Source organism: Protopterus annectens, chromosome 1.part1 (genome assembly GCF_019279795.1).
Source record: "Protopterus annectens isolate FY-2018-M chromosome 1.part1, PAN1.0, whole genome shotgun sequence".
Lineage (NCBI taxonomy): Eukaryota > Metazoa > Chordata > Ceratodontiformes > Protopteridae > Protopterus > Protopterus annectens.
The window spans coordinates 1,712,128,302-1,712,145,131 of NC_056726.1; the positions used below are offsets into that span (position 1 = coordinate 1,712,128,302).

The 16,830-nt window shown below is 38.1% G+C and overlaps 1 protein-coding gene across 1 annotated transcript in view; it reads right to left on the reverse strand.

Annotated features, from left to right (window-relative positions):
• The window catches only part of CRYBG2 (crystallin beta-gamma domain containing 2), a 1,696,066-nt gene that overhangs the window by 51,065 nt on the left and 1,628,171 nt on the right, over positions 1-16,830 (reverse strand). Inside the window, exon 21 of the mRNA XM_044084069.1 lies at positions 5,844-6,003. Coding sequence (XP_043940004.1) covers positions 5,844-6,003 — 160 coding nt within the window. The remainder of the gene's footprint in view (positions 1-5,843; positions 6,004-16,830) is intronic.

Consider the following 16,830-nt stretch of genomic DNA (forward strand, 5'->3'; position numbering starts at 1 on the left):
GGAAAGATCCTCTTGATACAGGGCCATAGAGACCCATCTTAGTTCTGAATCATGACAACAAAGTCATTATGATGAATTTGGCAAAAGAAATGCAAAGTTATTGTCAAAAATAATACATCAGGATCAGTGGGGTTTTATACAAAGTAAGCAAATCTTTGACAACCCTCAAGATTCAAAACAATGCAATGGAGAACAATAATGCATTAATGTTAATAGGCCTGGCATCACAAATCAGATCTCACACTTAGTTTAGAATTTATTATGATTTTTTTTTGTGTCATTTGGATTTCCACACAGATGGATAACATTAGTATTCAGTATCAACTGATGAGCTCAAGCTATTGTGAAGTATTGTGATGAGCTATCTATAATTTTGTCTTATAAGAAAAACTAGGCAGACGTGTCCACTTACGCCAATATTATTTGCTTTGTATTTAGATACATTAGACAGAGTCATAAGACAATGAAATATAATAGAATATAAAGGGAAAAATACAAATAAGAAAATATACTATGTCATCTGGAAATGGGCTATGTTAACAATCCAGAACATGATATAAAAACAATATTTGTTAAAGTAAACTATTTTAGAGGTATAGCAAGATATACATTACATGAAACAAAAACAAAAGCTATAATAATTAATTATATCATAACACTTAACTGGGTACAGAATGTTCTCTTTTTGTAGCATCATTGCTCTATGAGATCCTTGGAAATTTGATTGAAATGGGATGTTGAGAAAGCAGTAACAAAGTGTGGGAAGAAATTACCCAAGAAGTTAAATGTAAGATAAGATTATAGAAAATGTTATTTAAGGACACATGTGATTAAGATGTTTTTGGTCCTGCTGGTTGTCTGTGTAGGTCAGGCTTAAATGTAATAACCAAGCGATCAGATGAAAGAAAACAGAAAGGGAAACTGAGTTTATTTGGGATAACAAAAGAGAAAGAGTACAGTGGGGAAAAAAATCTGACAAAGGAACAGGGTGGATTTGGACTATCAGATTTAGATGCATACTATAAGGCTGCACAGCTAAGATTAATTCGATACAGGAAACAGAATATATGTCTACATGGAAGGGCATATGGGCATAGCATCGAGGTAACTATAGGATCACACATGGATATTTGTGCAGATTTAGGAAAGGAATAGAAAGAGTGTTGTTGCTCCTCTCTAAATGTTAACTGCTAACCTTCAACTTCTATTAGATAAAGAGGTAATTTCCATATAAATCTAATATATTCCTAGATGTCTAAGCTCAGGACATTCTGTTATGCTGCTAAGCCAAGTTTTGATTAATGTATTTGTCAAACTGTAGTCTAGGTTTAATATTAGGAATTAGTGTAGGTCTTCAGCCTGGTCCAACTTTTATGTGCAATTCTACATTGTGTTTATTTCTTTGAAGAGCTGATTATATATAGTTATGGTCATATGCATCCTTAAATGAAATCTACAGTATTGTTTGTGTGACTGAATGTACAGTGTTGCATGTTCTTTGTTTACTTTATATTGTAATCAATTATTGTACTGTAACTAGGTCATGGACAAAAAAGGCCATTGTGGCCCAGGCAAATCACTTCCAAAAAATAAAATATAAAAAAAAAAAAAATGAAAGGTAATAATTAAGTTTAGCTTTAGAAAGGAAAGTTAAAGAGAGTAAAGAGCACTGACAACAATAACTAGCTTTTTCTAAAACATGGCACAGAAATTTGAAGTGAATGTGAAATTTCTTACATGTGGAAACAGAAGAATTTTGGTTTGTACATTTAAAAACTGCACTTATTTTAGGAGATCCCTTAAAGCATGTCAAGAAACTAACATGTTGATTTGTGGAGGATTAGCTAAACTTGTATAGATCCACTAGAAGTGTATAAAACAAGGTATAGGATTGTGTTTACCAAACATATAGAAGTCAAGAATTTGTGACTGTGATTATGCCATCCTGGTACTATATGGAGACAGAAATGGTGTACTTTAGGAATGCACTGACATTTAGACCAAAGAAGGTAAAATCAAACCTAAACTAATACAAGGCTTAGTAATTAAACTGTCAAGACAACAAGTGAATATTAGTTTTATATAAAGGTCTCCAAAAGAATGTATATTAATTGAACGTGTTCATTGAAGAATTATCCTTCATGCGCCTAATTTTTTCACAAGCTTTTTTGCCTCCTCAGCTGCCAGCAACCCAAATAAGCACTGCATAACAAAGGTTTGTGTATGCAGTGGGCTTTCCTGATGGTTTTCCCAACTACTTCTGCTAGTGTCATAACCTTCTGAAAGCCCTGTTTTCCTAGTAAGATGGTGCTTCCATTTTACCTCTAGTCTCCACCTTAGAGTGCTGTTGAGATATATACACTTCATTAACTTTTCTTCTGAAGAAACACACACATCACTGCATTGATTTTGGGTTGGATCTCTAATCATCCCTGATACTGTTTTTTTCTTCTCCATTTTGAAGTGATATGAAATTTCATTACCAGTTACTGTATTCCCATCCATTTGTTCCATCTCTTGTATGGATATGACTAAATATCCAATTTCTCATCTGATCAGAGGTCATCAGATAGTGCATTGCAGTTCCTCTCCCTTTCCAGCCTGCATCTCCAGTGCCAATGGTGCGAACCAAACCTAGATTGTGTAAGTCTTCATTTGGTCACCATCCATCTGTTTCAGGTAGGCTACTGATTATAGTCAGCTCATTTAATGGTAATAGGGGATGTGAAGTTTTCACATAAGGGATGGAATAAATGGAAGCAAATGAGGTAATTGGTAATGATATTTCATATCACTTCAAGACAGAGAAGAAAAAAAAATATCAGGAACCATTATAGATCCAATCAAAGATCAAACAGTGATGTGTATGATTCTTTATAAAGAAAGTTCATGGGGTTACTTATAAAATATCATCACCACTGTAATGTGTATAACACAATGTTATATTTCTTAACAGTGAGCAAGGGATCAAACTTAGAGCCTTCAGCACAGATGGAGAGCACAAACGTATTACTGTAATGAAACCCAGCAAAACAGAATAAATCAGAGTGAGTGATAGTGATGGAGTGTTTACTTCTGGATAAGTTTAAGAACATTGTAAACCAAGTAATGTGTTCTTAGATTCCATGGAGGTCATTGCAATTGACTAAGACAAAAACACAGCATCAACAAATGTTAGATTAGAACTTAGAAATGAGAAAAAAAATGAAATGTACAAGAGAATATAATCTTAACCTAGTGTTACAATTAAAAATTAATATACAGTAAAACAATGGAAAGAATGGATAGATAATTTATCTTGGTAATTAACATAAAGCATAATAGAAGAATGTAAAATACTTACAGCAAAACAGTATCAATCACAAGCACAAAATATCTAGATGAAATAAGGAAAAGACCTCAGATTATCATAGAACCTCTGACTGCAAAATTACAAGAAGGTGATATCATGCATGTCTTGAGGTGGAAGGATATCAACACCAGAAAAACATCTAAATGTGATGCTTAGATTGGAGCCACTAGTAAGTAAAGACAAATGCATTCACAGTGTTTGCCTTTCCAAGAAAAAACAATCCCATCAACTACTTAAAATGTTTTATGAATATGATCATCACACTCAGCAACACTCAATCCATCTTTGTTATCAGAGGCCCTTAGTGTAATGAAGATGTTGAAGAAAAGATTGATACTAGCCTTGACAATTTCCTTACTAGCCAGACAAAGGACTGCTAGATCATGTTTGTTTGGAAGTTTTCCATAGAGGGTTACGAAACTAAGCTGTTAATTAGCAAGGTATATATATATATATATATATATATATATATATATATATATATATATATATATATATATATATTATATTATATATACTCTATGGGTCTGCTTTGACTGAAAATTCATTTCACTGAATTTCAAAACACTCACACCAAATCACTGAAAGCTCAAAACACTGAATAATCATTTCACTGAATCACATTTCACTGAATGTAAGTACTGTTGGGCAAATAAAACATATATGCCCCTTTCCCCACTGTAGTGCGATCCTGCAGTTAGTATATATAGTTATGGGGGATGTGGGGGGGCATATCCCCCCACCTAGTTTTGGTTTTATATGAGATTCATAAATATAAAAGCTAATTAGGTGTGGGTGTAGTCACCCACTCACCACAACCCCCCTAACTATATATATACTAACTCCAGGATTGCACTACAGTGGGGAAAAGGGCACATATGTTTTATTTGCCCAATAGTACTTACATTCAGTGAAATGTGATTCAGTGAAATGAGTTTTCAGTGATTTGAGCTTTCAGCGATTTTTCAGGGTTAATTGAAATTCAGTGAAAAGGGTTTTCAGTGAATGAAAGTAGACACATACTGTACATTTATTTTATTATTTTATTTTACATTTGTTAACCGGGCTAGTCTGGCTGGATACATGTCCATTTTCAGCAGAGGCCCGAGGAGAAAAGCTCCACTATTAGACTAAGACAATACATGAGGAATACTTTACTAAATAGATCAATCTTTTTTAACAAAAGAACAAAAACAAAACAAAACAAAAATGTACAAGGACAAAATACAGTTTGTGTTGACTAACTTAACTAGGTTACAGTAAGATTATAATCAAAGTTCACATCATGTGGCTGAGGAGATAAGCTCAGGCACCAAAATATACAGTTGAGTTAAGGATATCTGAAGTGTAGGTACATAAAATTAATCATTGGTCAGAACAGAGTGAAAGAAAGCTAGTAGTTAGAAGTGTTAAGAAAAAAGCAAGTTAGAAGGTAAGGAGGTATATTGGTAGTAAAGTTAAGGGAAAAAAGGGATAGGAGGAAAAAGAAAAGTGTGGGTAGAGTATGTTTAGATAGGGTAATGGTATTTTATCAAGTTAAATGTTAAGAAAGTAAAGTTAAAAAGGAGAGTGAGGTACATATACACCACATCTAAACATAGAAAAATCAGCTCTTTGTAAGTGAAAAATATTAAAATTGTGATAAGGTACTCTTAACTCTAGAGTGAAAGAATGGATACATACCCAGATTTGGGCATTGCATTTGATGTTATGCTAAACCTTCCTTTGTATGTAGATAAAGCATGGCATAGGGCAAGTAAAAACTGGAATGTATATTAAGATTTGTGAAATGTAGACCAACATTCATCCTGTGCCTCCTATGCACAACTAGATATAAATATGATTAAAATGGATGAATATATGTGCTTCTTATAAAGAAAAGTAGTTGAAAACAAGTAAAAAATAGGAGGGCAAGAGGAATGTCAGGGGGTGTGATAGCTTGTCATGTTTTTAGTCTTAGTTGTTGAAGACTAATGTCAGATTTACTGTTTATCTTTGAAGCCTTGAATTATGAAACATTTTAGCTTTAAGGAATACTGAGTCTAACTTTGTTTTAATAGAAAGGAAACAAAAGTAATGTAGAATTTGGACTATCTAAGTGAAAAATATAGTTTAGTCAGAGTTCATAGGAAATGAAATAGTTCGCCCATTACAGTCAAATGGGCTTCAGTTTTGGAGTGGTTTAAGAATGAACTGGGAAAGTTCATGGAACTGGTGGTATCTGAAGACTGCTGAAGGCAGAAAATTTGAGTTATGTTGCTTGACTGTATACTATATTATCTTAAACAGAACATATTAATTATAGCTTTTCAGATGAAATGCATCTAAAATAGATAGTTCCAGTGCTTTGCTCCTTATTTTCTACCAATAAGTGATAAACTGTAAAATGCATTTTATAACACTGTAAACAGAAAACTGTTTTATGAGTCAAAACGTTTCTGTCCCATATTCTTCTTGGTGTTGACACAAAAAAATGACTTTGCACCCTTACCTTTCACATCAAGAACCATTCCATCTAAATTCAAGTTGCATATTTGTCCACCTGAACTAACTTTCCAGAGGTGATGCGATAAATGTGTAGAAGGCCAGAGCACAACCTTGGAACCAGAGTCTGCACTACCAATTACTGTCAGGCTCATGTTTGGAGCAACCTACCAAAATAACAGGGAGGCATTATAAATATGTAAGCATGCTATGTATGAACATCATCATGCATTTATGTATTAGAATCAGGCATGACAGACAAGATATGACAAAAAATAATTCAAGAATATATGAAACCATGCTATTTCCTAGCTGAAAGGAAAAAAAGGTTTTTAAAGGAAAACAACACTAGAGGCAATTGTTAGTCCCGTGGCAGTGACATCAACAAGTCTTCGTTTAAGTCCCAATCAAGAGCTATTTCCTTTCCATGTTTAAAAGATTTAATAAATAAAAAATAAAAAAAAAAAACAAACAATACATATGCAGAAGGCTTTCTCTGCATTTCTGTGAGCGTGTGTGTGTGTGTGTGTGTGTGTGTGTGTGTGTGTGTGTGTGTGTGTGTGTGTGTGTGTGTGAGTATGCACGTGTGTGTATAATTTGACCTTTTTACCAACTTGGGAGGTTCTTAGCTAAAATAAAAAAGTTTTTTAAAAGTAAAACTTAACACCTAACTGCTTGGAGGCTATTGTTAGTTCACAGCCAGAGACACCAGTAGGGGATACTGAAAATCTAGGGTTCAAGTCCCAAACAATATATTATAATATTTTATTTCAGGTTTCCAAGACCTAGAACACACAAATGGATATTTTGAACATTAAGCAACAATTGTTCCATTTCACAATCAAAGTGGTAAGTGGCTTAAAGAATGTGACATAAATATGCTGCGATCTACATTAAGGGGTTCTAATTGTGAACCACCAGATTCAAAGTCCTGTTTCAATAACTTCCCATTGACATTTTTTTTTTTCAAAGAATGGATTACCATATAAGGAAAGAGTTTATATGTTTCATCATCAAAATCAGTGACTAGTTTAGCTTTGTGCATATTGCATTTGGGAAGCCATATGAAAAACAAGCCTGCAGACCATAGTTTATAATTATTATACATCCCAGCATGCTGGAATCTCAACTCTGGTCACTCACAACAATGGTCTGTTGCTGCTTTTCTGACTTATTATTTCAGTATGGACACAGTCAGCGCCCCATTAAGTACATTGATCAGTTTCACAGAACTTCCTTCTCATTAAGTAACATCGTAGTTAACTACAGCAAAGTCAAACTGGATTAAACAAGACAGCCGCCTCCCATCTAACAATATCCAAATCACAACTTTTTTCATAGAAATAAAATATTTTTACTGGAAATGCTTGTTTGAAATGTGCAGTTTAGAATTATTTCAAAATACTTAACACTGAATATCCATTTATGTAAATAGTTCTATCATCACACAGCCTTGAAAAAATATAGAATTTAATAGGAGCACTGAGTTAAAAAGGACAACTTACTCCCTACAGCATCGAAGATCACATCTTTGTAAATACCACAAAGGATGTTTTATTTATTTACCTTTTTAATACTGTTGCTCAAGGTTTGTATATACAGTACATTCTTTAGAAATGTTAACATTCAATTCATTTGAGCTGTCAATTCCAGCACTCTGCATGGTTATGTTTTCTGCATATCATACAACTAAGATATAATTCTAGATATGTCATTTATCTCTATGTCCCTGCAGATGCAAAGTTGCCTCAGGATGTTCATAGGTAAGTACTAGGCTATTGGCTCTAGGGCCTATATAAGCTTAGCCAAAAAGGTACCCTGGCTTTTGCCACCCAAACAAAAATTATTTTCCTGTGGCCCTGTCAAGCAGAGCCACAGAGGTGATCCCCAGAGTGAATTTCCTATTTCCCATCCAATCATCAAGATTTTTCTTGAAGAGTGATAATGAGTAGCTTTGTTTGATATAGATAGGTAGTTTGTTGCAGTGTATGGGAAAGTCTCTGGGACAGGAATCTATCCCTCCAGCGTGTTCTGTTTATTGTGGTGTCAAGGTTTAGCTCCCTAGAGTGTGTAGCTCAGAGGGATTGGGATTTCTTTAAGTGGAGCATGTCCAACAGCTCTGGGTTTGAAATAGCTTTGTATGTTAGGCAGAGATCGCTTCTGAGTAGGCGATATGAGATGGAGTAAAGCTGGAGTTTTTTGAGACGGTCTGCATAGGGCATCTGTTTGGGGCTGGTAATCCTCTTTGTGAGGTATGCCTGTGGCCTTTCCAGTTGTTGTAGATGTCTTGTGAGGTACATACCAAAAGGGGCTTTGTACTCTATAATGGGTCTAATGAGTGACAAGTAGAGGGGAACAATGACCTCTTTTTTCCTGGATGAGAAACCTTTTGTGATGAGGTGTGCCACGTAGAAGGATTTCCTGACTACTGTGGCAATGTGATTATCAAAGGAGAGACTACTGTCCACCTGTGTCCCAAGGTCTCTGATCACACTTTTGGTGTTAAGTAGACTACCACCTATGTGGTAGCTCATGGGTACAAAGTTTTTACCAAAGGGGATGACAATGCACTTTTTGGCATTGAGCTTGAGGCCATGGCTTTGACACCAGGTATCTGTCTCCATGAGGCCCTTTTGTAGGATGTCCACAGTTTTAATTGTGGCTCCTAGTTAGCAGTCATCTGTGAACTTCATTAGCCAAAGACCTTCTGTGTTAGCCTGTACTTCAGAAATGTTGATACCAAACAGGAGAGGACCCACAACTGAACCCTGTGGTACTCCACCCATCACTGGTCTGAAGTTGGATTTGGAGTCTGCCACTTTCACATTGTGGGTTCTGTCAGTGAGCCAGTTGGCAACCCATCTTATGGTATAGAGATTTATACCTAGTTTAGTGAGTTTATCTATAATTCCAGAGTGGGGGATGGTGTCAAAAGCCTTGGCGAGATCTAGATTGGCTGTGTGAACCACCTTACCCTCGTCTATGGCTTTGGTGCCTGCTTCAAAGAATTCTATCAGGTTTAGGAGACATAACCTGCCTTTTACAAATCCAAACTAATTTGGAGATTACCAATGTCTTTGTTTATAAGATCCACAATGATACATTCCATAGTCTTGTAGAACAGGCTCGTTAGGCTAATAGGGCGGTAGTTCCCTGGGTCCGTGGTGGTTCCTCCTTTGTGGAGTGGGATAACCGTCGCTGTGTGCCATTCAGTGAGCACAAAGCCTGAAGTGAGGCTATGATTGAACATGGTGCTTAGGTGGGATGCCAGTTCATTCTGCAGTTTGTGTAGAACGCAGCCTGGGATGTTGTCAGGTCCCATGGATGCTGTGTTCTTGGCTTTGGAGGGTGTGGTTTTTTACCTGTGCAGCCATGATTACAGGAACTTTGCAATCTTCCAGTATAGAGATAGGCCCTTTAGGGGGTGAGAGGAGGGTAAAGTTAGCACTGAACCTATCTGCCAGGATGTTGGCAATATCAGTTGGTTCTGTAAATTTAGTGCCATTCTGCTGTAACTCAGAGTGTTACCATTGAGATTCTTGACATAGCTATAGAATACTTTGCGGTTGTCTTTAGAATCAGTGGCAATTTTGTTTCTGTAACTAGCTTTGGAGGATTTTATGAGGGATCTCAGCTTCTTACTGAGGCTGACCAGGGAGTTCCTCCAATCATGGGATTTTACTCTTTTTTGCAACAGTTTCTTCTGTTGTAGAGTTTGTTTATGGCATGGGACTACCAGACTGACTTCCTTTTTTTGGTGGATAGCATCTTGGTTCTGTTCAGGATAGCATGATCCATGCACTCGTGTAAGTGCTTATAAAGTGCATTTGTGTAGGATTCAGCAGTTATACCTCTATTGCCCATCTGCATGGGTGCCGGGAAGTTTGCCACTTCTGTCTTAAGAAGCGTGAAGTTGGCTTTGGAGAAATTTTTTATTGTGGTTTCCCTAATGCAGGGTGGGAGCTGGATGTGGATGTCTAGGGTGATTATCTTGTGGTCGGATCTGACCAATGAGGAATTAACCTATGGTGTGGTACACTGGTCACCCATGTTGGTAATGACCAGGTCTAGGATATTGCTGCCCCTGGAGGGGGTGTGGATAAGCTGATCCAAGGTGTTGGAATTTATGAATTCCAGAAAATGTTGAGCAAAAGAGCTGGTACATTAGTAGTTTTCTCAGTTAATGGTGGGGTAGTAGAAATCACCCATTATTAGGGTGCTGGGTTGTACCCTAATATTTTCCAGTGTATCAAGAAATGAGGAGTGGGAATCCTGGGGCATGGTGGGGGATCTGTAGCAAGCTACAATTTGGATTGCGGTCTTGCCCAGAGTTAGTTGCACTTGGACAATCTCAGATGCATTATACTGAGCAACTAGCCTGGAGATGTGGATATCCTTAATGAATATGGACACATCTCTGCCTTTAGTGTTTCAGTGCAGATTAGGTGGTCGAAAGGTGTGGTATGAATTATAGCCTGGTAATGCAGGGGTGCTCTCTGGAACCTTGAACCAGGTCTCTGTCACTGCACAGATGTCGATGTTCTCCATTTTAAGGAGTGTCTCGAGTGAATGCATTTTGAGCTTTAGACTTCTAGCATTGAGTAGCATTGCCCTTAGAGTTTGCTTGCTTGTACCTGTTAAGGTGGTGAATTTGTCATTTGAACCTTTCCTAAAAAAGGCACTATAGGGGTGGCAAGAGCCTTAGCCAGTATCCGGAATCCCAAGGGTGACAGGTGCTGGCCATCTCTGGCAAAGCATTGTGGTCTATCGATCATGTCATCCCAGCAGACAGATACTGGGTCCCCTTAGAATGACACCAGAAGCTTATCCAATTGTTGAAGTCAATCATTTTGTCCTTCTACTGTGGTATCATTCTGGGTGATGGCAGGATGCTACTCAGGGTTAGGGTCATACCTGCCTGGGTTACAAGATCGGAGAGCTACTCCATGTCTCTTTTCATGTAGTCCAGGGAGGTATGTCTCAGGTCATTCACACCAACATGGACAATGAGAGAGTCATATTTGTACTTGTTGTGGAGTGACCTGAGTGTGTGTGTGTTATGTGGTAGATCCTGGCACCTAGCAGGCAGCTGACAGTAACTTTCTCATTGTTTAGCCTGGTGAGTGGAACATCAGAATGCCTGACTATAGAGTCACTTATGACTAGAGTGTTGGGTATGTTGTTATGCCTTATGGGCTGTGGTTGAGTGGCACACTGAGTTTGTGGGCTATGTGTCATTTGGGTTGTGTTGGGGGGTGGATGTTGCTTATGTTTCTGCTTTGGAGGTCTCTGTTGCTTGAGCAGATTTTTATTGAGAGTCTCCGTGAATGTAGGTGTATGCTTCGTGTTTCTATGTGCGTGTTTTGGTGGTGTAGATTTTGAGGGACTATGTGATGAGTGTGGTGTGGTGCAAATTTTTACCTTCTCATCTTGACTGTCTAGACAAGTCTTGGGTGAAGAGAGCTTTGCTTCCAGTTTGACTATATAAGTGCATCTCTCACAGGTTGTAGTGTTGGGTGGTAGGAGGAGAGGGTTGTCTGTGTACATGAGGCAATTGCTGCATTGCCCCAAGATGCAGAGATTCATCAGTTAGACAGGAGAAAACACTGCGAGCTGACCATTAGACATGCCTGGATAGGTGCTTATTTATTAAGTACTAAAACTGTTTTCCTCTAGACAAATGAGGAAAGTTGAGTGCTATAGTAATCTGTAGCTTATTTAGTGCTTACAACGACTTCTGAACAAGTGCTGAGCTTAAAGATACAGATTTTCGTGTTAAAACTAGAAAACTGGCTATTTCTAAGGGAAAATTTGAAGAGCAGACTTTATGGTGCCGGGAATAGTTTAACCCTAGCTAAGCGGTGATGCATAAAGTGTATTTTTTTTTTTAATACAACAGTAGCAAATGAGCAAACTGATTTAAATTAACCAATTAACCAATAAAAAGCTGAAAACTGAGCCCCATTCCAGCAGTCTTTGATCAGACAAGTTCTAACTGCACAGTCCTGCCACTAGGGTGCAGGAGAACTTTCTCCAAAAAGAGATGGTCTGGATTGGTGCTCAAGTTATACAAACAAAGCTAGATTTAACAGGCCTGAATCTGGTCTATGCTACAGCAAACAAGGCGTACCAATTTCAGAAAGAAACAGTTCAAATAAGCAGGCACAATAAGCCTTCAACCTGAAACTCCCAGCTCAGAAGGGCAGCATCTACCTTCTCCTCCTACAAGAGTACAGACCACACCCTCCCAATGCAAAATAACTGGCCCAAAGCACACGTGCTTAAACCAGAACTAAAACACTTTTAGAATAACAGACACTAAGCCTTCAATCAGCAACTCCCAACTTAGAAGGATGTAAGCTACCTGTCCTGCCACAACAGTGCAGACCACAAACCCTCTCAATGCAAAACAACTGGTCTGAAGCCCAAGTGCCCCAACCAAAGGCATAGAATAACAGTTACAATTCAATCAGGCCACCAACAAGCAGCAACAAATGCAGCAGAATAAATGCAATCAAGCACCTCCAAGAACAAGCAGCAAAAGCAAACTAAAGCAACAAAGTAGGAAGAAACACAAATATATACAAATTGGTGATGGTCTGTAACCCTGGAAGTAACTCAGATGAGTTACCATGTGCAAGTTAACCATATATGAGGAAGTACAACAAATTAACCAGGAAAAAGAAGACAAATCCAGGCAATAAATAGATACTTTAATCTAAACATGAATGCTAACATTTATTTACCATTTCTTAACCAAGTAAGTGTGTGCAGATCATGAGCCTTTTTAATTTAAGTAAATCAGTCAGTACTTTTGGAGCAATAGCAAAGTCCCATGCAAACACAGAAAAACATGTAAACTCCACACAGACAATGAGCAGTATTCAGGAATGAACCCCAGACCCTGGATCTGTGACACATATCATACCACTGAGGTTCCATGCTCAATTTTCTAAATCATTGTTAAAAAACATAGTTAAAAAATATGTTATGACTCACACACCAGATACCAAACACCCTCTTATTCCATATATAGTCTTAGCTTTATCCAAGACATTCCACACAGCATCCTACCAAAAACTTCTTAAAGGGCTCACCTCCCTACACCTGTCCCACTTGGTTGTATCCTCATTCTTTATTTGTTTATCAGGCAGACAACAAGAAGTTAAATAGCAACATATTTACTCTTGCCTTCTACCTGTTTCTTTTGGTGATCTGCAAAGATCAGTCTTAGGCACCCTGTTGCTCAATATATTCACCAACAATCTCCACAAAGTCTTCGTGCTTCCATTTACAGTATACTGATGATTCAGCCCCTCTCTGCTCACCTAGTACTTTCATCAGACTTCATAAAGTCAATCATGACTTCTTCTCTACCATAGAAACCTGGCTATCAAAGTCCCAACTCCGCTTGAGCTCCTCAAAAAGCAAGCTTATAACATTCACTTAATACAACAAAAATAGTCTTTCAGCATTACCTGCATAAACAGCACAACTTTAGAACTTGTATCTCAAACTAAACTACTAGAGGTCAACACAGATGAAAACTTGAAATTTGACCAACGCATAATGCACTTAATATTAAAAACTCACCAGAAAGCATGTGCTTTTTATTTGCCTAAATCATCCTGGGGATTTATTAAAGGGTCTTGCATGAGCAGTACAGCTTATGGTCAAAATGATCTTCACCCCTGACATGCCCATTTCAGACACCTCATCCTCAGCTAATTTGCACAAGTCTAAAGCGAATTAACTACCACAATGTGCAGATCATTGTTGATCTGCATGTTGTGGTGGTAAACAGCTCCTCATGTAGGCAGTGGCATTATTTTCCAGTCATTGTGCCACACACACAAGCACACACCACACAAACACACACATGCTCATGCAAACTATGGTCACTAATCTGCCTGGACTCCCATTTCCTGTACCCCTGTACTAGATGAAGTATCATTACTGTACTTATATCTTATGCCCCGGTGGCTAGTGCTTCCCCCAACTCCCAATCCCCATGCTACTTTTCTTGTTGCCATTATAGCATTTCTGATTACAATAATTCCTAGTGTCTAGTGCCCCCCCCCCCAACTTCTGATCCTTATACTGCTGTTGGTGCCATTACAGCACCTTAAGAGTAATCCCTAGTATCTAGTGTTCCCTCACTACATTTGTGCTGGGGGCAGCCATGCTGATCTACATTGCAAACAATTTATTCATAGGTTCATAGGTAGGCACTAGGCTATCGGCCCAAGGGCCTAAGTAAACCTAGCCAACAAGGTTCCCAGGCTTATGCCACCCGAGAAAGTTATTTTCCTGACCCCTGTCGATTAGAGCCACCAAAGTGATCCCTGGTGTGTATTTCCTATTTCCCATCCACTTATCAATATTTTTCTTGAAGAGTGCTAATGAGGAACTTTGCTTGACATAGATGTTTGGTTGTGTAGTTGTCTTCCGGGAGGCAGTTTTGGGGAGAGAGCACAAGGTTGATTAGTATTGTCTCTCCTTCTAGGATATTTCATTAGAATTCAGCAGTGCCATGGGACCAGCCATACGTGGTGCTGCACAACTTCATGATAGAGGACCATGCAGCACTGTGTTAGGTCAGTGGCTGAATCAGGGACAGGTACCACAACATGTACACAGAGAAGCACATGTCATGGTACATTCTTGAACCCCCCCATCACATTTCACCAATTACACGCAAAAAGACATAGCTTCAGTCTATTCACTTTCTTCACTTCTGTTTACATCTCTTATATTTGCAAATCTCAAAACAACCCTAAAAACAGAACTTGAATCATGCTACAACAAAACTGCAAAATTCACTGCAAACCTACTATTCCACTCATGGCCCTAAAACAACTGAGCCGGTTTGAAATTCTAGATTATGTCAATTATAGTTACTGACTGTCCATAATCTGCTCCATTAAACCAAAAACTGCCCAGCACTGCAAAACACATGATGCGTCTACTCATCATCCAATAAAGTATGCTTTAGAAATAAATCTCTTCACATAACAACCAAATCAAAAATACTCCTCTAGAGAATTCCTGTATTATCATTATGTGGGTAAGCTATGGAATTCTATCCCACACAACCTCAAGCAATTTAAAAACCCACAAGGTTTAAAACCCATCTGAAAGGAAACCTATACCTGTTCTGTTTCTCTTCATGTTGTACACCTCAGTATCACTTAATATCAAATGTATACATAGTTCTTTTACCTTTCTGTCACCAAATTCTTGCAACATCTTGATATTCTACAAACCCACACCTATTTACACCTGCATCTACTCATAACTGTTGCTTCAACACGTTTTCATACTTACCCAACCAAACTTTCATGCTCCTCAGTATACAACACTAGTTACAATGTTTTCTGCTTCTCCTGAATGTTTCAAAGCACAATTCCAACATACTAACACTATGTAATTCAAGACGGCCTCATTTAATGTTTAATTGTGGGCTCAGTATCACATCTGACTGTCTTCTAAAGTATGTTGCATTGCATTCTCTCAAATTGTAACCTGATTTTAGTAATTCTCCTACAGTCCTAAGATCATGCTTAGTACTACATTATCATATTTGTATTTATTTTAATCTATATTTTCTAATGATCATTTTTCAAAATGTATTTGGTGCTATTCTCCCTGGGTCTTTGCTGAAAAGGGAAATGTTTGCTTCAGAGTCAGACTCTCCTGGAAAACACATCCTAAATAAAATAATTAAAAATAAATAACTCAAAATACAGATAAATACACACACACACACACACACACACACACACACACACACACACACACACACACACACACACACACACACACCACATAAATTCATTTATACACATATGCACAAAGGTATACATATGTGTATTTCATTTGTGCATTTGTGTGTGTGCTTGTGCAACTGTGTGTGTGCATGTGTATGTGACATAACATGCAGAAATACACTTCACGAGTGCTTATATATACTCAGGCATGCATGCACACACACACACACACACACACACACACACACACACACACACACACACACACACACACACACACAATTGTATAGGGTTTTCTATACCCATTTCTTAATTACTTACCCATATTATAAATTGTGTAACTACACCAGAAGGAGCTCTAATGTCATGAAAAAAATGTCAAAGCTTTGTAACCACTGTCTGTGGTTTATGTATACATATATGCAGACTAATGAGAATGTAAAACGGAATAATTTGTCCCAGCAAGGCTAAAAACAGACATATGCTCACATGCTGAGGAAGCCTTTGTTTGAGTAAGGCATTCCTTCATTTTTGAAATATTTCTTAAGTAAGACAGTTGTAGTAGTGCAGATTAAATCTCTGACTTTGACCCAAGTAACCTCAGTATAAGGAGTAGCTTAGGAGGCTGATGGAGCCAGTGGGGGGTGGGATGGGCATTGCTATACTTGGGGTGGTGGAATGTGTGGATCAGGCCATATAATGCCACAATCCCTCAGAAATAATGCAGATGGAGGCCAAGGTTGTTCAAGCATTTGGCTCATCAAGCCATTGCTTGACGGTAACCTTCTTAAAGGATGCACAGAAGCATGCATCTGCATGGAGAAATCATTGTAGACCTTCACAGCAATGCAGAGGGCAGAATTATGTCGAGTAGATACAACTTCACTGCCGGGATGCTGGTGAGGGTACAAGCAACCATCATGACTGCCTCATTGACAGCATCTCCAGATGGCTCTCACCTCTGGGATTCCAGGAAGACCTCACCAAATAAATAGGGAATAGATGGGCTTGAGACCAGTAGGGAGATGAATGATGGTCACCAGGCACTGGGTAAAATAAACATGAAAGAAAAAAGAATTCTTCCTCTTTTTTTGATTACCTTACCAATGGATGCCTATACTGCAGAGATAGTTTAATATTTCAGGTAAATATTCTTTTTTATCTTGCTTAAGATACCAGCAAGAGGGCCAGTTTGCCCTCTTTTATGCAATTTGCATACATGTC